The sequence below is a fragment of the Danio rerio genome, chromosome 2 (assembly GCF_052040795.2).
Source record: "Danio rerio strain M-AB ecotype USA chromosome 2, GRCz13ab, whole genome shotgun sequence".
Classification (NCBI taxonomy): Eukaryota; Metazoa; Chordata; class Actinopteri; order Cypriniformes; family Danionidae; genus Danio; species Danio rerio.
In genome coordinates, this window is record NC_141022.1 from 37,817,322 (window position 1) to 37,838,846 (window position 21,525).

The following is a 21,525-nucleotide window of genomic DNA, read 5'->3' on the forward strand; positions in this document are numbered from 1 at the left end:
TTTCTATTTTACGTAAAGCAACAATCCTTGCATTATTTGTTAATTTTATTAAATGAATGTGTTTTATCATAAATTAAATAAAATGTATTCCAAGTAATATTGAATAGTCAAAATTAGGGTTGCACAATATATTGCAAAATTCTTAATATCACCATAATAGTAAATCCTTATTCTCTTAATGTTGTGTTTTAAGCATAACATACACTACACCAATCAGAGTCTCATCTCCCATTCCCTTCAAGAGTCACTTGCATTGTGCCATGGCACATTTGCTATTTACATGGCAGACTTTGTAAGTGAAAAAAAAGAACGCTTTACTAGTGAGAAAACAGTTGAAACAGACCATCTGCAGCGAGAATAAAGAACAAGGCACCTTCATTCTGCCTCTTTACTTTCTCTTTACTTTTACTCTTTACTGCTTTCCTTTCATGGAAATGGTGGAAACGCACTTCACTGAAGACATCCATGAGCCAACATGTTAATTTCTAAATTCAGTTCCAGCAAACGATTAAATACACAATAAAAACAAAGTGTGGTTAAACAACTGAGTTATATCCAAACACACATCCTAATCTTATGCCCCATATGGTGATGAAGATGTCTCCAAAACCTGACAGGTGGACAAATCTAAACTAGTTTTAATTAAAACATAAATACGTATGCATATAATAAAGAATACTACGACTAATAATAATGCACAAATGCAAATTTACATAAACCCCCACCCCTAGGTGAAGAAGTCATGGTTTTTATATTTATGTAAAAACCAACCTTGCACCTTAACACACCTCCTTTTTAGACCAGAACACTCATGAGTTTACAAAGTGGCGCAAAGGGATTTACTAGTTAAACAACATGATGCCAAATGTGAAAATGAACTGGTCTGAAAATAGCAGCAAATCTCGTTTTACACATCTTGCACCTTATTGCACTGAGTGTATGATGGGGCCCTAAATGTTTAAAGCGTGACTGTTTTCTGTCAGAATTAGAATGAATTAGATCTGAAAATATATTTTACCTGTTTATTTTTTAAAAACAGCTACAAAACGAAATGTCATATTGTACGACATATTTTTTCAGCATTGTTAAGTCCTTTCCCTCCTTTAAAATGTTGCACATTTGAATGTTAAATGAATCCTTGTTCAATTAGTTTAGTGAAGAAAAAATAAGTTGTACTTAACTGACCAATATCGGTGCCTGTAGCGGCCGAGAAATGTTACGTTAAAATTGCATACAAAGAAGTTTATTACACTTGGAAAGCCTTTCTATATCTAGATAGTTTTACAAGCTTTAAATAAATAGAAAGTTAATTGAATCATGTTGTACTTACATTAAAACAAAAAAAGTTCTGGATAAATAGTTTTTTGCTGTATCGCCTTCCCTTACCTGCCCTACATTTCTCTCTTTATACATCATAACAAGGAAGAAAAGATTATAACAAATTCAGCTTCATGCCGAATTTAACTTGCAGGCTGCGTCTGCACAGCACACACTTACACAGAACTGCTGATCTGCAACACCTTGCTCTGGTGGATTGAAACTGGGTCTTCTGGCCTGCGCATGAGCCTGCCAATCAAGAGGAGGATGGCATGTGCGCTTTCTGAAAATAGGTCCTCACCTCTCAAACTTTTCACTCATTAAAACAGACACACGGCTTTATCGGATGCATATAATGAATGCTCCGTCCTCTGCTCAAGGCTGAACTGAATAGCAAAGTCATTGTTACCACTTTAGAATTCCTTGTGGATGGTGGTTAGTGCTATGCAGAGTTTGGTGAATGAAGGAGGGGAAATCTGAATAGCAATTAGAGTCTCTTTCTTTTCCCTTGTGAACCTGTGCTGGCGATGCATTCTGGAGCTGTGTTTTGCTCAGCACTGTAATAGGTGCCTCATAACACTTCCTCGCTAATTTAAGACAGTTAAACATTTCCTCCAAGAGATCCTTAAAGCATTTTCTGGAGCAAAATATATATTACTTGTCAAGTAGCCATTAGTGTTCCGTTTTCGAGTTGTTTTTTTAAAATCTTTTTGTAGCAAATTGGGCAATGTTTTTAATGGGATGAAGTATTGTGTTGCACACAGATGGCTTTTTTTTCCCAGAGTCAAGTAGAAGAACTGGTTTTACATTGAAATGAGCTCTGTACCTTATTACTTAACAGGAGTCACAGAGCTAAATGCTCTAATTAACTTTTTTCAGTCAGTGCATTTAGGTCTTTGGATAATACATTTTACATTGGAAATTACAACTTTGTTTCTTTAGCTGATGGCATATTGAGAAAAAAAAAACCCTTTGAATTTTTTTTTTGCATTTCCCAAATAATGTTTAACAGACCAAGGAAATTTTCACAGTATGTCTGATAAAATTTTCTTCTTCTGGAGAAAGTCTTATTTTATTTATTTTGGCTAGAATAAAAGCAGTTTTAATAATAATTAAAAAAAAACATTTTATGGTCAAAACTATTAGCCCCTTTAAGCTATATTTTTTTCGATTGTCTACAGAACTAACCATTGTTATACAATAACTTGCCTAATTACCCTAACCTGCCTAATTAACCTAATTAATCCTGTTAAGCCTTTAATGTCACTTTAAGCTGTATTGAAGTGTCTTGAAAAATATCTAGGAAAACATAATTTGCTGTCATGATGGCAAAGATAAAATAAATGAGTTATTAGAAATGAGTTATTACAACTATTATGTTTAGAAATGTGTTGAAAAAAATTTGCTCTTCAAACAGAAATTGGGGAAAAAATACAGGGGGGCTAATAATTCAGGGGGGTTAATAATTCTGACTTCAACTGTATTTAATAGTGTATGCTAACATAATGAAAGTTATTCAGTTTGTTAATGGCAGTTGTGAAAGATTTTTGGAAATTAAATAAGTGATAGTTTCAACCTGGTCTCATGGGTAAAAATACAAAATTTAGGAGAAGACAAAATTACAAAAAATATAAAAAAAAAATTATTGAAATTTAACATTTAACCACTTGGCAGAAGCAAATGAAAAGATTGGAGGTAATAAAATCATTTAAAGAACAACTATGCAACAATACTGTTTACTGAAAAAAAAAATGTTGATGGAATAGAAGTTGGTAGAATGTCAGATTATTATTATTATTTTTATATACAGTTAAAAAATAAGAGACCACTTATCTTAACTTAAAAAAAATTCTCTGGATTTATTGTATAATTATTAGGTGTGGATTTAAGTAAAATTATATTATTCATTTTATTTCACTTATTTTATTTTTGTTATTTTTCCACTTTTATAAAGTAAAAAAATAAAAAATGAATATAAACTAAAAACATGGCCCTATTTTTGTTATTTTATGCCAAAAAAAAATGCTCCACCTAACAACTATGTTTGTTTAAAAAAAGTCATACAATATATCTTAGAGCAGAGATGCCCAAACTAGGGCTCACGGACCAAAGTTGGTTCAAATGTAACCTTTGATTTGGCCCGCCATACCATCTGAGAAGAGAATAAGAATGATGGGGATGGTTTAGAGTCTGTCATTTCAAATCTAATGTGACATTTTGTTTGTTTGTTTTATTTTTAAAAGCTGATTGAAATTAAATGTGTCAATTAAATATTGCAAATTGATCAGATTAGTTTAAATGTACATATTGTCATCTGATGGATAGAGGACTCTGCAGAGACTTTGGTGGGCAAATCAAGGCAAAGGCAGATTCTGCCTGATCAGTGTGTTTAGCATTGAACTCCGCTGTTCTCTGTTATAATTTAATTGCAATATGTTTTCAATGAATTTTAACAGTTCTACTGCATTATTTAATATGATTTAAAGTTATGTTTTGGTTTATTTTTAAAATATGAAACAAATTAGGAAATTAACCATGGCAACTTTATTGTAATATAGTTTGGTATATTTATCCTTGGCCCACAGCTCTTAAAGATATTTGATTTTTGCCCCTTTATATAAAAAACTTTGGGCACTCCAGTTTTATAGAATGAAAAATAAATTAATCTAAAATCTAAAATAGATAAGAAAAGGTTAGTCACCCTCATGTTGTTTCAAAAAGCTTCTGGACATGTTCAGCTTTTTTTAAAGATCCAGAATATTATTATTATTATTATTATTATTATTATTATTATTATTATTATTATTATTATTATTTATTTATTTATTTATTTATTTATTTATTTATTTATTTATTTATTTATTTATTTATTTATTTATTTTATTTTTTGAGTGAATTTGAATTATCTCTATATTAAAACATTATTTAAAGCTGTTCACAAGATGTTCATATTACATCGCATTCCAGCGCTTTCTAAATCATGCAATAACTCTATGAGAAATCGACTGTAATTTTTACAGTGGTTCTTTCATAATCCTCCAATGGGATCAGCTAATCTTCATTACCACAATTTCAAAGAACACATTGGTTCATGAATCAGACTTTTACTTATGAACATGCCAGTGAGACCAAGTAAATAATGACTTTCACTGTGTTCCTCACACAAAGTTATCTAATGACTCACTTGGGATATGGACCCACATTGATTGCTTTTATGATCTTTTTACAATCTCTTATAAATATTGGAGATTTATAGCTTCAGCCCACATTCACGTATTATTAAATGGATGGTTGTCAATGGTATTCATCTAAAGATTTATCTTCAATGCTCAATGCAGGAAAAAAGTTATAGAACAACATATAAAACTATCTATATTGCATTCCTGAAAATTTCAAAGGGGGCATTTTGCAGCATTTCAATACAAGAACAATTCTGCATTCCTCAGAAAAAAAGTGTTGAAGGTGTATTCCTATAAGACCTGAGTATCACTTCGTCTGCAGTTCCTGAACGTTGCATTACATGGACATCATGTTCACTATAATGACCTTAACACTTTACCTGCCTATGAAAACAGATCAGATCTGACATATATTAAACTGGAGTGACAGACTATCAGTTTCTCAGAGCTTCTGAGAAATGTTTGTTCCCAGTGCATATGGACTTTTGTCTATCTCTAAAATAAAATAAGAACTTGTTGTCAACTAAAGTACTGTAAGTATGATATATTGCCTCCTTTCTCTCCTGCAGACACAGAGACATTTACTGGGCTCCTTACAGAAATCTCTAATGTTTTACTCCAGTGCACTTTCTCCAGAAATTGCAGATTTATATGCATTTCTTTTTCCTCTTGACCTTTAAAACACGTTTTACCAAATAACATAAAGCATGGAGATCAAAAATATAATTTATTAATGAAAAATCTATTTTATTTCACAATCTAAGGAAATTTCAAGAGTGAAGTCAGATACAAATGGCTCCTTGAAGAAGCAAATGGCATGTTTTTACTTTTATAGAACCTTTTCAAGCTCAAGGACGTACTGTATGGCAACTAACCCTCTATTTATTCCAGAATAGTGAATATTTACACTTGATGGTACATGATTAAAGTAAAACAATTCCTAAACAGGCTTCAGTCAAGTAAAGTTGAAATCAGAATGATTAAATCCCCTTTGATTTTTATTTTCTTTTTTAAATCATTCCCAAAGGATGTTTAGCAGAGCAAGGAAATTTTCACACTATGTCTGATAATATTTTTTCTTCTGGTGAAAGTCTTGTTTGTTTTATTTCAGCTAGAATAAAAGCAGTTTTGAATCTTTTAAAAGCCATTTTAAGGCCAAAATTTTCAGCCCCTTTAAGCTGTATATATTTTTGGTCATACAATAACTTGTCTAATTACCCTGACCTGCCTAGTTAACCTAATTAACCTAGTTAAAGTTTTAAATTTCACTTTAAGCTGTACAGAAGTGTCTTGAAAAATATCTAGTAAAATATTATGTACTGTCATCAAGGCAAAGATAAAATAAGTCAGTTGTAAGAGACGAGCTATTAAAACTATTATGTTTAGAAATGTGTTAAAAAACATTCTCTCCATTAAACAGAAATTGGCGAAAAAATAAACAGGGGGGCTAATAATTCTGACTTCAGTGTATGTCTAAAGGTTTTCCATTTGTGTGTGTGCGTTCTGAAAAATCTATAATGAAAATATGGCATGGTTTCAACAGATGGTTATTGAATCACTCTAAACAGTTTGTTCACCTATTCAGCCAAAAGCTTAAATGTCACAATCTGTCTAAATATCCCATTCTGTCTTTGCTCTTTTTTTATTTCTCTCTTTAAACCCTCCGTTTCATGCACAACTTCAAAGGCTTCTGTTTAGTGAACTAAAACATTGGCACATGCTGCTTTTTTTTCTTTTTTTTCCCCCTTTTTTTCTGAGGGCATCATCTAGAAAATAAGCTTAGGAAATCTCCCACCAGGGTCTGCATTGTATTGTGAAAGCAGCTTTAACTATAGATTTTTAAAGAAGGATTAGTCGCATAAGTTAAGCAAATAAGAAATGACAAAATCATGCTTTCAGCAAAAAACCAGAGCTACACAATACAGAAACAAAATGAAACCGCTCAGCAAAAACTTTACACTGGCAAACTTCAATAGAAAGAACGCGAGTTTTGACTCAGCTCAGACAATTTCTTTCAAAATGCCTCTGAAATATCCTTTGGTGAGTGATTGGAGTGGTAAATTGCATCAAGTCGACGGAACACAAAGGCATTTCTTTTCAAGCCTCTGTATCTTGTTTTCCCCCATTATAATTCCATGCAAGCATCTTCGAGGTTGCAATCCATTTGGCTTATTAATTCTACTTTATGGACCAGTGTCAGCTACATGACACGATTCATCTTGTGTTTCCTATGAGAACAACAAATTGTGTCTCAATTGCTTATGGCTTACGTCTTTGTGTTTGATTTGATTTGCAGATACTTGTTGCCTTTGGAAACCAGCTGCTACCAGGTTACTAAATCCCTATTGTGCGGCATCCCGATGGTCTTCAGTGCCGTCACCTAGTGCAGCACCAAAGGTGTGATGGTCTACAGATAATAACACAAACGGGAGATAATACATTATCCCAAGGTCTCACATGGAAACAATAATGCTTCAGGTACCTTTTGTAGTCATAAATAAGTTACTTGAAGTTGTATTACTTCATGCAAATCTTTTCCCCTACAGCTAAATACCTACTTTATTTAGCAATATGTGAGAAATAGTATAATTGATTAAATAATGTAATTGTTTCATTTATTATAGCTAATTTGTCATTTAAGTATTTTCCTAACCCGTTAAGCAATGCTATTTTGTTCAATTTGAAAGAAATGTATCAGCATATGTAGAAATGAGCTTGAACCAAGATTAATAACTGTTGTTTTATTTATGTTAGTTTGTGACATGATCTTATTTTAATGAATTGAGCGTAATTGTCAAGTATTACCATAATGTAATCTTTCTAAATGAGTGGCATTTCTACAACTGAAAACCTTTACCTTTCTGTCACAGTACATTTCAAATAATGAAATAAAAATCAAGGCATGATCATACTTTGTTTTGGCAAAATAAGCATAGAGGTCTTAGCCACTTCTGATATCAAATGATCAACTAGAAGTCAAGTTTTTATTTGTTGTTCCTAAAACTTTATCATGTAGTGTACTTTTAGAGATATTGATCTGATATTGTCAAATTTGCATACAATTTAATTAATTTTTTTTGCTGGTTCTGATAGACATTCTGTCGGATGTAATTAATTTGCAACTGCATGTCAACTAATAATTAGAGTATTAGTAGTAGAGTATTAGTAGACTCTACTAACAGTAGTAGAGTTTATTTTAGGTTAGGATGATAGAATAAGCCTTGTTTACAGCTGGCGCTTTTGACAATCTTATCACAAGAATAAACAATCTTAAATACAGGCATAAAATGGGATCATTTTGAGTGTTGCTGTATTCATCCACTATATTCGATTTGCATGCATATTCTTTTGCTAAATCATAAGCCGTGTAAACATGAATTTGTTCATTCAGTATTGAACTCTTCTGCAAAGGAGATGATACAAAATAAGCAAAATACAGAACGGAAAAGGGGTGGTTATGAAATCTGAACAGAAGTGGTCATAAGAGATGCATTTGAGTACATGTTAAAATCAGGTCGAAGCAGCAGAACATCTTAATTAACCACTAGTTATTGGATAACTGAAAACAAATGGATAATTCACCTCCCAAAAAAATCAATTCGGTCGTAAATTACTTACCCTTTTTACTTGTTCAAAATCTTTTTGAGTTTCTTTCTTCTGTTGAACACAAATTAAGATATTTTGTAAAATAAAAGATGCTAAACCCACTGACTTATATAGCTTATCTTACTGATAACCTGACTGATTACCTTCGTATGGACAACTTTCCCGCTGTAACCAATTTGTCCAGTTAGCTCGCCAAGTTTGAGATCTCAAAAAGATTGGACATCGGTCTCTGATGGATTTGCAAAATCAAAAACTGCAAAAAACGTAGCTCCTAGGACGTATTTGCCACTTTACAGAAATGTATACAGCGGTACGTTTTCTGAATGAGCCTGCACAGCAAAAAACAATCTGCAGCTGGGGTGCCTGAAAAAAACCCCCATAAAATAACAGCCATTAAAAAGACCGCAAAATAACGTTAAATTACAGAAATTTATCAGATACTTAAATTTAAAGAAATTTCTGTACATTAATGGCCGTTATTCTTCTGTAAATTTCTGTAATTTAACACCCATTATTGTTCATTTTGTTTGCGTAAAAAATAAGATATAAGTACAAATGTTTTTACAGTGTGGGTTGTTGACTTCCAAAGTATTTGTTTTCCTACTATGGATGTTAAATATCTTCTTTTATGTTCAGCAAAATAAACTCACAAAGGTTAACATGTATTTGAAAATACACTTATAGTCAGCAGAATGGCTTCTGGTGTCCATCAAAATAAACTGCTAGCACTTACAGTTTTAAGCCCACTGTAAAACTTTGTTTTGATGGTGTGCTTTAGATATTCTTTACAGTTGGTAACTCAGTAGACGGTTATACTTACAATTAGTTTAACTAGTGTCTGTTTACACCTGGTAATGCATTGTCATCCTTACAATCACAAGTGGATGACACCAAATACAGGTATAAGATGGGAATAGTAGAAAATGTTTTCAGCTTTTTCGCTTTAGTGCATTTCCAGAGATATTAAACCCATGCGATTGGTTTGCCTTGTAGTGTAAATGCTCATGTGGTCAAATTAGTTTGAACAGCCACAAAAAAGTCACCTATACTCTTCCTGCTGACATAACACATGACTAATTTGGGACGTTTTATAAGACACCAAAAATGATGATACTTCTGTCTACTTGATTTCATAGGAATTATAACTGAAGAAATGCAGCTCAACATGTTAGGGCAGATGTAAATTTGAATGCAAATCAGCCGACTTCTATTATTCAAATAACTGCTAGAAGTCAAGTATTTGCAAAGTTGGTTACTTTACTGCTTTCTACCTGAAATCATGAGAATTACAACTGAAGAAATGCATCTGAACATGTTATTGCCACGTCTAAATTTGAATGCATATCAGCTTACTTCTATTATTCTAATAACTGGTACAGTAGCTGGCATGTAGTTGCATAGTTGGTTACTTCACTGCTTTCTACCTGAAATCACGAGAATTACAACTAAAGAAATATATCTTAACATGTTAATGGCAGGTGTAAATTTGAATGCACATCAGCTACTATTATTCTAATAACTGGTAGCTGGCATGCAGTTGCAAGGTGACTTACTGTGCAGTATATTCAATAGAATGTCTAAACAAGAGGAGCATCAAAATAAAGCATTACATTTTCAGAAAGTGCAACGATTAGAATGAGACATCAAGCAAATTCAAGGATGTCTGTAAGTTATATAAGCAAGCTCTTTTAAAGCAGACATCTCTGTTTTGATTACGTATTTCTCTTTCTATTGAACTCGCAGATGCTTCCGTATTGAACAACTTCAGAATTTAAATGTCAACTGCTGCTAGAGCCTTGGAACAAAGAAAAACTAATGCGAGTGCACATCTCTTTCCATTCACAACAGAAAAATCCCCATCGGTGCTGGCAGTATGACTAAAGACCATAGAATCCACTCTGCCGGGGATCCTTTGGTGCAGTGTTAACCCCCAGAGGGGAGCGGTGCCCATGGAGGCAGTAAAAGGAACCGTGCTCGCTGGTGTTCTGCTCTTGTGATGTACAACTCACTTGCTCTTCCTGGAATTCCTGATCTGTTGTCATATCAAAGGAGAAGGTGCAGTGACCGGCTGAAGTCCTGTCTTTGCGGAGGGAGGTCAGTGGTTTTGTTTACACAATGGTGAGGCACATACAGAAGAGTCGCCTACACCCAGACACCCACACGGACTCTTTGGCTTACAGGACAGCCTTTCAAACAGTGCTGGCAGAGGCTCGTCTCCCCCTCACTGAGTCCATCACTGTGCTGTGGGCCTTTCTCTGCCCAGCTGCTGTAGGCATGCTGGGTTCTGAATTTGCAGAGCGGAGAGAGAGTTGGACAGAGTCGGCTGCGTGACGGCGGGGGGCAGAGGAAGCAGGCGAAAAGGCCAAACACCCCTGGAGGAGTTGAGGTCAGCCACAGTAATGCACCAAACACACTTTTTCTGTACTGTTTTGCGTTATGTGGTCTTGTTTTATGTGGACATACACATTCCTTTAAGCTGTAAACATCCACTTTTATACAGTAGATGCTATTATTTGTAATTCGGGCCTGGTTGTGCCTGGGTGTCACCCAGACTGATGCTTAATTTGCTGGTTTGGATCATAGACTGTAAAAGATATGGATGTAGTATCCGTGATGTCACCCATAGGTTTCTGAAGAGAGCAAATGAAGCTACAAGTAGCCATGGCCAACCATCGCCATATTGTTCACGTGTCATCGCATTGACTGGGGGATATCAAACAAAGGCAAAGAGGCGGACTGTCAGAGGAGCTACAGATGCCTGCTAGCATTTAAGCAACAAAGCATCTAGGCATTGTTTTTATGATGTTTTTCTACAGGAGGAAAATGCAAATGACCTATAAATACTTTAAATATAGTCTCTGTTAGTAAATACAAGGCTATTTATGAAATCCAGCATAACACCATATGACAACATTTCAGATAACTGCGCTATAGCCTACAGCTAATCAATCTGTCAGATTCTGGAGTGCTTTACAGTTATAAAGCAAATTATAAATGATGTATCGTCTTAAGTAAAATAACACATTTATAGATATATAAGTTTATATAAGTATATAATTTCACTCACCTGGGAAATAGAGGCAACTTTAATGGTTTGTGAGCACAATTAAGTGCACACAGCATGCCATATTATCTGATAATTGTAGAAAACAATTCCAAAAGGCAATTGACTGTGTAGAGCCACATGAAACAAAACAAAAATACGACGTATGTAATCAGCCGGAATGAGCTAAGGTGACGTGATGGTGACCAGCGAGACATAGCTGTCATTCAAGTGGCCACGCCCTTAATTATGCAGATCTGATATAACTTAATATAAACTAAACGGATGAGTTATACAAATATTCAACCCCTCACAGTTGTCATGAAGGCTAATATTGGTTATATGCACTAAAACCATCTTTTGTACCAGGCTGTAAACATGTTTTTATCGGCTGTAAAATTGGCCAATTTACCATTGCAGTCAGTGAACATCTCTATTTCCTGGAGCCCAAAGGCGAGTTGATGAATTGCAGTATATATATATATATATATATATATATATATATATATATATATATATATATATATATATATATATATATATATATATATATATATATATATATATATTATATATATATATCCTGTTATATCCTGTTTTACTTTTAATGAACTCTGCTCTTTAATAGTTTTTAAGTACATTTTAGTAATCCAAAATAATGATCACTTAATTGGAATCAAACTTAACATTTAATTCAACAACAATTTATAAAAAAATTAGCAAAATGCATATTTTACAAACTCTTTAAATTGTCTCAAAATAAACTAAAAACTAAAATTGTGCCAGACTTTTGTTTTGATGCGTTGTTCTGAGATGGAGCTTCTGTGTACAAGATGTGATGATAGCTTAAAAATCACATGTTGGATGAAGTTGAGTTAATAAAGCATTTATTAACACACAAAGTATCTAATTAATGTATGCCTGAAAAAATAAGATATATAATTGTTGATTTGAATAGTTTATTAATCATTTACCTACGCAGTCTGAATGATCTAAAAAAAGAAACTACCAACTATTCTTCGATTACTGGTTTGTAAATAATGCAATAATTCATAGTAATGAAACATTTTATCATTAGGAAAGTATGAAAACACAACCATTAAACAGATTAAACAAGTGCTTGTAAGTCAAAAATACAGCATTGGTAGATGTGTTTATAAACTGCTTACTAACATCTTTGAATGTAGAGTTTGTGCATAACAGATACCGAGTTAACTATTTGTTTATGCTTAATAAATTATTCTTAGTGTGTAGTTATAAAGTTAAGCTGTTTTATGTTCTCATATAGTAAGGTGCCAGAGATTGGCATGAGCATGAGTACCAGATTACGACTGGTAAATCAATTTGCGATATACACAGTGATTAAAAGATCTCACATTTACGTATAGTCTCTTGCAGGTAAACACAAAATAATGTGATTTTATGCACACTAGTACTTTTAACTCTTTCCCTATTGTCAAGATATCTTGTTATTGAGAGACAACGCTTCCTCACTATGTTGGGGGTAACCCGTTACAAGTAACACGAGTTACGTAATAATAGTACTACTTTTTTGAAAATGTAGCACAAGTTAATTATTAGTTTAATTAATTTGCTTTTAAAAAAATTAATAGCTAAATTAAAATGAAATTATTCACAGTGAATCATGCAGTCAATGAAAGAATGTATCCAGTATTTTGACTGAATGATTTTAAACTTCAATAATCTGTATATATGGCATATAAAGCTCTGGGGTTAGGACGTTCTCAGATAGCATTTTCCTAACTATATAGTTTTCATGTATTTTTTAAAGGTAAATGTAGGTTTTACAGTGCATTACTAGTTGCAGAGCTTTTCCAATTGAAAAAAAAAGACGTTCTGAAAGAGATCAAGCCTCAGCCAGGAAATAAAAAGTAAAGCGAAACCAACTCAAAAGTAATGTAACGCAACACTTACCATAAAAAGTAGCTAGTTTCTGTTTAAGTGAGTAACTAATTATTGTAATGCATTGTAATAACAGCAGACTGTGTTTTGGGTGTATTATTGTACGGGAAGCCCTAACACATGTTCTGAATAAGTTACGAGAACTCTGGGTCTCCTGAGTACAAAGATGATCAAAATAAGTGTAGATCAGATCGCATGTACAAGTTTAACAACGTTCTGTCCTATATATATATATATATATATATATATATATATATATATATATATATATATATATATATATATATATATATATATATATATATATATCTGTGTGTTTGCATGATTTGTTTAAAAGCAGGGGCTTGGTTTTTTATTTTGGTTGAGAATTTTATTCATAGAAGAAAGTATTCTGTAGGTAAAAAATCTTTAAAAAATGCTCACAACTTGAAAGAAAATACATCAAGAGTTACTTTATTTAAAAAAAATAAATAAATCTACTTCCATGACATTCTAATTTAAACATCTAATTCCATTGTTGTGACTGGATTTCACATTTGTTTGGTGTTTTCTTTATCATGTAAATCACTGTGCCCTAGTTAGGTAAGGTGTATTTCAGCTTTATTTATTAAATATAACAAACAATTGTGTGTCTGATTCATCTCAGTCATAACATTCCCCATTTCTGTGTATTGATTGTCTGCTTGGAGTCAATAGCGAGTGATAGCAAATAAGGAGGAAGATCAGACACATCTCCAGCACACCAGGCAAAAACAGCCTTGATGCCTCTATGATGCTGTGTTCAGGTGGTCCCGTACCTGTGCAATCTGTCATGAGATGTTAGGCAGAGGTTAGTGTCAAACTGAAATTTGCCTTCTGAATTCCTTAACAGAGGAAACAGGCTAAAGGGCCATATACCCTGGTGGAATCAAGGTCAGCCAGAGTAAAGATAGAAACACTTTTCTGCCTCGTTGTGCTTGTTTATGTTGTGAATTGGAATGAATGCATAGAAGTTGATATTTAATATGCACTGTATTGAATATATGATGTGAGAGCAGCATACCATGCGCATGTAATTAAAGCGGTCAGGTGCTGAATAATGATCAGTGTTGCTCTTTTTCAGAATAATGATGAGTTTTGCTGAGCAGTGTGCTATTAATAACAAGGTCACAGGTTTGATTCTTAAGGAAAATATTAAATAAGTCTGCCTCAGATGGTGTAGTGTAGTTAATGCTTTTCTAAAAGCAAAAAAAGTTGTAGTAATAGTGATACTTTATAAAAACAAATCAAAATATTATTATAATAAATAAAACAATCGTTAAAATGTTATTTAAAGATTTAGTAGTTTAGTGATGATTAGCTTTTCTTTTTTTGACCAGCTTTTCTTTTTTTCAAATCTTTAAGTAGTTATTCTTTTTTCATTATTTGGGTATTTTATAGTACTTAAATACATTTTTAATTATTTTCTTAACAATTAACTTTAAATATGTTAAAGTTTTATAACTTTGCTAAATTGATTATAAAATTATACATTCATATACATTTGTTATATTGCTAAACTAAATGTTGAATCAATCTCTGGGTTTGTTTATATTTGACCCAGGTTTGGGTTTAAACAACCCAGCATTTATTGAAAATATTTAAACCTGGTTTATGAGGTTTGTTTTTTTACTATGTATATAAATAAAATATTTGCTTCTTTCAAAATAATAATAATAATAATAATAATAATAATAATAATAATAATGATGATAATAGTAATAATACTTATTATTATTATTATTATTATTATTATTATTATTATTATTATTATTATTATTATTATTATTATTATTATTATATTAACAGTTATTCTAGATTAAAATAATATTTTGAAGTATTTCTGTACTTGTTATCAAACAATTTGATATTTATTTTATAAACCCTTTTGGGAAATCCAATCTTCTGAACCATACTGCTTTAAACAAACTGTTTTTTCTGATGTTTGTTATTATTTTACAACAAAATAAAATACATTAATTTAAATTGAATTAAATTAAAATAATTAAATTAAATAAAATTTAAACCAATCCCTGGCTTTGTTTGTATTTGACCCAGGTTTGGCTTTAAACAACTCAGCATTTTTGAGAAAATTTGAACCTATTAATTAATTAATTAATTAATTAATTAATGCGAGTTTGAATGCATGTACGAATATACAGTATATATTTTATGTTGATGCAAAGCTGAGTTTTTAGCATCATTACAGTTTTCAGTTTCACAGGATCCTTCAGAAATCCTAATAATAATACTGATTTTTTTGTGCAGAAAAACCAATCGAACCAAAATAATATTAGTGATCAACATTGAATACAATTTTGTTTTTTAGATTTTTTTTTAACAAACAATGACACTTTTTAATATAAAGTTAAAAAATAACGTATTACTTATCTAATATTAGATGATCCTCTATATCTTTCTGCTCTATATATATTTTTAGTCTTTGTTTTATGAACAACAGCCGGCATGAGAGAAGATCAAGATTTGGCCTTTTTCTATCACATGACTTCACCTGTAAACTCACCCATGATATCAACACCCTGAGCCACATCGGATTAAATTGATCTGCGCCTCATCACAACTGAGATGTCAGTGCTTTTTGTCTCTTTTTTCATTTCTTTCTGCTATGTTGTTGTCAGGGCTTCTCACTGTGCTTTATTTGATCTGTCACATGACTGACGAAAGGTCAGTTTGTCTGCATGAAATCTGTGCCCACACTATCATGCCGAAAGATCCACACTTTGCTGCAGAAACCAACACTGGTTTATATAGTTTTTCAATCACTAAGGATTGAAGTTCATTTAACGTTTTACTATATAATCAAACTTCATGTTTTGCTGAAGATTGATTAGTTTTTAGTTAACGTCATTATGAGTGATTTCAAAGTTACATATATACAGTGGCGTGATAAAAAAACTATGTATTGAAAATCACGTATACTGTATACTGTACATTGTGAAGTTTCATTCAATCATTTAATTTATGCAAGTAATGAAATAATGAGCTGCTGCAGTCTATATGCAACACGTATATATATATATATATATATATATATATATATATATATATATATATATATATATACATATATACATATATATATATATATATATATATATATATATATATATATATATATATATATATATATATATATATATATATATATAATTTAGTTAGAAATTTTATTTTTATAAATGACATCTTATTATTTATTTATTTTTTGGAAACTAAACTCAAATCATTAACAAATTTTAACAAAGTCACTTTTTAAAATATTTCAGCATCAAAAGTTGTTGGAGTAAAGATCAAGGTCCAGTGATACAATAAAAAAAATAATAATAATATTAAAATATGAATAAAAAATATGGAAAACTGTAAATACATTTTTTGTTTCCTAAAAAAATACTCAGTAACAAAAACTTGCTGCCTCTAAATTTTCTGAAAGTTGATGTGACTGAAGACTAGCAATGGTGTACACAAGTGTACATTTAAAAATACATTATTATTATTATTATTATTATTATTATTATTAGGAGTAGTAGTAGTAGTAGTATCATTATTATTATTATTATTATTATTATTATTATTAGTAGTAGTAGTAGTAGTAGTAGTAGTAGTAGTAGTAGTAGTAGTATCATTATTATTTTTTTTTTATGATTTTTTTTTTGAACAGTTCTTTTGGACAAATATTTTTTACAGTATTATTGTATTTTTCATCAAACAATTGGAAATCTTGGCTATAAGATATTTATTTCCTTTTGGGAAATTCAATCTTTTGAACCTGCTTACAATAAACTGTTTTTCTGGTGTTTGTTATTATTTTATAACAAAATAAAATACAGTAATTAATAAAAAAATTTACAAACTAACTAACTAGTTTCTTGTACTTTACACTAAAAAAAAATATTTGCTGCTTGTTTAAAGTTCTTATTTGATTTAAAATAACACAATTTTTTCGATTTTTTGGCGACAACTTAATTGTTTTATGTTCAATCCACTTAAATTTGTAAAAGCAATTAGGTCAACTTAATTGATTCATGTTGGGACAACATGAAGAAATTGTGTGTAGCCCAGCAATGTTACATTATAATAATGTCTATGTAATGCACTTTCGTCAACTTTGGTTGTTTTTAAATGTGCTTTATAAATAAATATTGTATTTTATTATAACTAACTACACCGTGTTTACAGTAATAGTGGAGAAAAAATATTGTTATTATTCTGATTGTAATTTTCTGCTAATAATACAATAACCACAGCACAAACCTGTAGATTTTGTAGCGTGTGGAGAAGCCTTGTTGGAAGCGCTCTTTGAACTCTGTGTATTCTGGACAGCGATGGAAGGGCCCTTTATCAGACAGGAGCCAATCCAGCTGGCCGCTGCTCCGGCCGGAGATGGAAGAGAACGGTGAGGTCTTCTGGTCCAGACGCTCAGCCAGAGCCAGAAACCAGCTCAGAGGGCCCAGAGGTGCCCAGTGCCACAGGAGCATCAAGAGGAACCATCTAACAACCGCAGCTCTCTGCCAACACATCGCCATCCTGCCCCTGGGCACCTGGCGCCAGCATTCTTCTGCCAATCCCTTTGACCTGTGCAGAAAAGAAGAGAAGAGCCTTTGATGACGAGCGTGTACATAATAGTTCTCTTTTGTGTGTAATTTAGGACCCTTTAGCAGAACTCTCAAATAGAGACTTGAGTAAAGCGTAGCAAAAAGAACAGCTGTCTGAAGTAGATTCTGATTAGTGTTATTTTCAAAATCATGGATTTTACAAAATGACCATTTACATGATATGAGGAAAACATTATACGCACACTTTATTGTTTTTTGTTTGTTTAGAAAGAAAAACTTAGAAGGGACACTGTCACTTTATCTTATTTAAAAGCTTTTTGCACTGTATACTGTTTTACATCTGCACAACTCTGATTTGCACTCATTGCCATGCATCCTTAAGTGCTATTGAATTGTATACAATTTTTGTTTTTACTTATTTTTTAGATTATATTGTATGTATAATTGTATTTATTGTAATTTTTTAAAAACATATTAATGTATCTGTTATGCACCTTAGGTCTGAGAGTAGTGCAATTTTGATTCTCTGTATGTCCTGTATATGTTGAAATGGAAATAAAGCTGACAGTTAAATATGAATAATTTGCTGCCATTGTACAACAAACTTGAAATTATGAAATACGTAGAAAAGTAACTGTAATCTGGTTATGAAAATTTGCAAATGTAATAAAATCTAATTGAAAGCACCGTATTTGACAAATAATGCAGATTAGATATTTGATTGTGGACCACAAAAGCATTTTTTAATTATACCGGTATATATTTGGCAGATGCCCAAATAATGAGGGTCAAAGTTATACTTTTATGCCAAAAAAATAACCATATTAAGTAAAGATCATGTTTCACAAATATATTTTCTAAATTTCCTATGTAAACAAATCCATCCATTTTCTTCTGCTTATTCGTATACATGTACAGTTGAAGTCAGAATTATTAGCCCCCCTTTGATTTTTTTATTTATCTACTTTTTTTTTATATTTCTCAAATTATGTTTGACAGAGCAAAGAAATTTTCGCAGTATGTCTGAAAATATTTTTTTCTTTTTTTTTCTTTTTTCTTTGTTTTATTTTGGCTAGAATGAAAGCAGTTTTTGATTTTTAAACACAATTTAAGGTCAAAATTATTAGCCCCTTTAAGCTATATTTTTACGATAGTCTAAAGATCAAAATATCATTATACAACAACTTGTCTAATTACACTAACCTGCCTAGTTAACCCAATTAACCTAGTTAAGCCTTTAAATGTCACTTTAAGCTATATAGAAGGTTAATAATTCAGACTTCAACTGTATAGGTCGTATATATTATATATAATGCTGATATATAATATAAAAACGTGTTTTTGTTTTATATTAATAATAGAAAAAATGTTTTGATATTGTTTTATAAATAACAAATGTATTGTTCTATTTGTAATATGCATGAGAGCTGTATTTAAACAACATAAAGGTACCCAGCAGACACACAACGTCATAAGATGTTAAAATTAGGATAGATTTACTGTAGGTTGGGATGTCAGGTGACTGAAATTCAATGTTTTTGAACGTCCAATAAGTGTGTCGATATTTAGTTGCATTAGTGATCTAAAGTCCAAAATCCAAAGTCGCGCCAAAATCAGCTTATTTAAATGGTATCACTGGATTGAATGGGCATTATCAGCTGATAGATATGGGGCAGTAGGGGCCTACTGGAAGGCTCAGTACAGCTGTAGCTGGAAGTTAATGAGAAATATTTATGTTATTTATAGAAAAAAAAATTTCCCATGAATTGTATTTTATTAACGTCTACCAGCACCCCAACCCTAAACCCAACCATCACAGTAATGTAAACACAGATCTGGATTTGGAGTCTTCTCTATTAGTATAGCTAATTTACCCTGCAGATGGATGATAACAACATTCTGAGCTTACCAGTAGGTGCAAAAAGCCCCTGCTGGCCCATATCTATCAGCTGATAACCACTGATAATGCCCATTAAATCGAGTAATAACATTTGAAGCGGCTGGCAAAAATCTTAAACCAGTATCATATTGACGTCAAGTATTGGCATTCATTTGTCAAGTTATTTGTAAGCCACCAAAATCCAATGTCTGGTAGACGTCATAGTGGTAACGTCTACACAACATCAAGCTGTAACATCATTAGATGTTGATATTTGGTTATTTTAAGTTGGAAAGTGACCAAAATGCAATGTTTGTCTGATGTTGGACACTGACGTTGGTCTGAAAGTAAGTTAAGTTTTGACCTCAATCTGATTTTTATTTCCACCCAAATTGCAACATCCCACAATGTTGGGGTGCACCAATCAATCTGAAGTAATGTTGACGTCTTGTGCCTGCTGGTTAGTTTTCTCCTGTTTTTTTTTCTTTTTCTTTTTTTTTCTTTCGTCAGATTTTGAAAAAGTTGTATCGCTGCCAAATATTATTTTATCCTAACAGACCATACCTCTTTAAAAAACAAATATATTTTCAGCTTTTAGGTGATGTATTAATCTAATTTTCAAAAAAATGATAATAATTAATAAATAAAATAAATAAATAGCATTATAACTGGTTTTGTTGTCTATGGTTAGATATAATCAGTTGCTACACAGCACTGGTAATAATCACTGTCTGCTGGTACTGCATTCTGTGCATATATGATAGAGTGGGCAAATGATGTATATAGAAAAATAAATACACCAGTCTCTCATTACAATTTTTATACACAGGGAACTTTCCTTAGTTTCCAGTTTTTAAGCAGATCTGTGTCTGTGAGTCATAGTAAACACTCAATTATTTACAGCCGCATTGATAAAAAATGCAACCTTGAAAATCATGTTTGACGTGCATGTCAAAAAATCCAAAAGCCACAAGGGACGCTTACAGTATATTAATGAGCTTGCATAGATTATGTAGAGCGCAGGTACATGCTGACTTTGGCAATGCCTTCATGCACAGATGGATATAATATCAAGCGATTAGTTCCATACAGGGGTTTGTTCCATTCCTCTACATTCCTTTATAATCCGTCTTTAAATCCATGAGGAAAATGACTTTCTTGAAGCACTAAATGCAGGTTTGGATTCCTAATGATGTATGAACTACCTTACGCTCATTTCTAACCGTGGCAAGGGACTGTTGGTATATTAAAAAAAAAGAAGCAATTAGTGAGGAACAGATTGTATGAAACATATAAAAGGTCTCAGAAGAGGCAATAGCCATAAAGGACCTTGCGTTATGTACAGTAATAAGTTCCATTTACCCAGCAAAACCTTCTTCAGCACAATTCATTAAAGCAGCAGTGGTCATCAGGTCACAGAGATGATTTCTTTGTGTTTTTTTTTCTCCTCCAATTGCTTTCTAAAAGAACATCTTATTTCCTTACTCTGTCGTGTAGCTCTAATATACAAATATGATTATACCCATTCCTGCAGCAAAATATCATTTTTTTACTGGCTTTTTGCTCATCTTCTTTGTTTTATATTCTGCAATCCTCTTATGGCCTCATCTTGAAATATCAAATTCTGTGCTTCTGCATTTTCATTTTGTCTGTTTTCTTTTTTCTCTTTTATTCTTTCTAGTGATTTATTGAATCAGCTTTTGTGTGTTATTTTCTTTACTTTTTTTGTAGTTCTGTAATGAAGTGACCAGTTATAATGCAGTTTTGTTTGTTAGAGGAAAATATTACTATTGTCGGCGGTGTTGTAAATGTAATATTATTGTATCATATATATATATATATATGTATAAGGTTTGTGAGTCAATAAAATATAATTTTATGACTAATTTGGTTATTGAAATCGATTGCTCAGATGTTAAGAATAGTCCTATTTACTGAATTTATATTTTTTATGTTGTTTAAAAAGTAATTACTTTACATTTACAGAAT

The 21,525-nt window shown here is 31.8% G+C and overlaps 1 protein-coding gene across 1 annotated transcript in view; it reads right to left on the reverse strand.

Moving 5' to 3' along the window:
* The window catches only part of brinp2 (BMP/retinoic acid inducible neural specific 2), a 179,018-nt gene that overhangs the window by 92,796 nt on the left and 64,697 nt on the right, over positions 1–21,525 (reverse strand). Inside the window, 1 exon segment of the mRNA NM_001309831.3 lies at positions 17,356–17,676. Within this exon segment, the coding sequence (NP_001296760.2) occupies positions 17,356–17,627 (272 nt within the window). The 5' untranslated portion in view covers positions 17,628–17,676.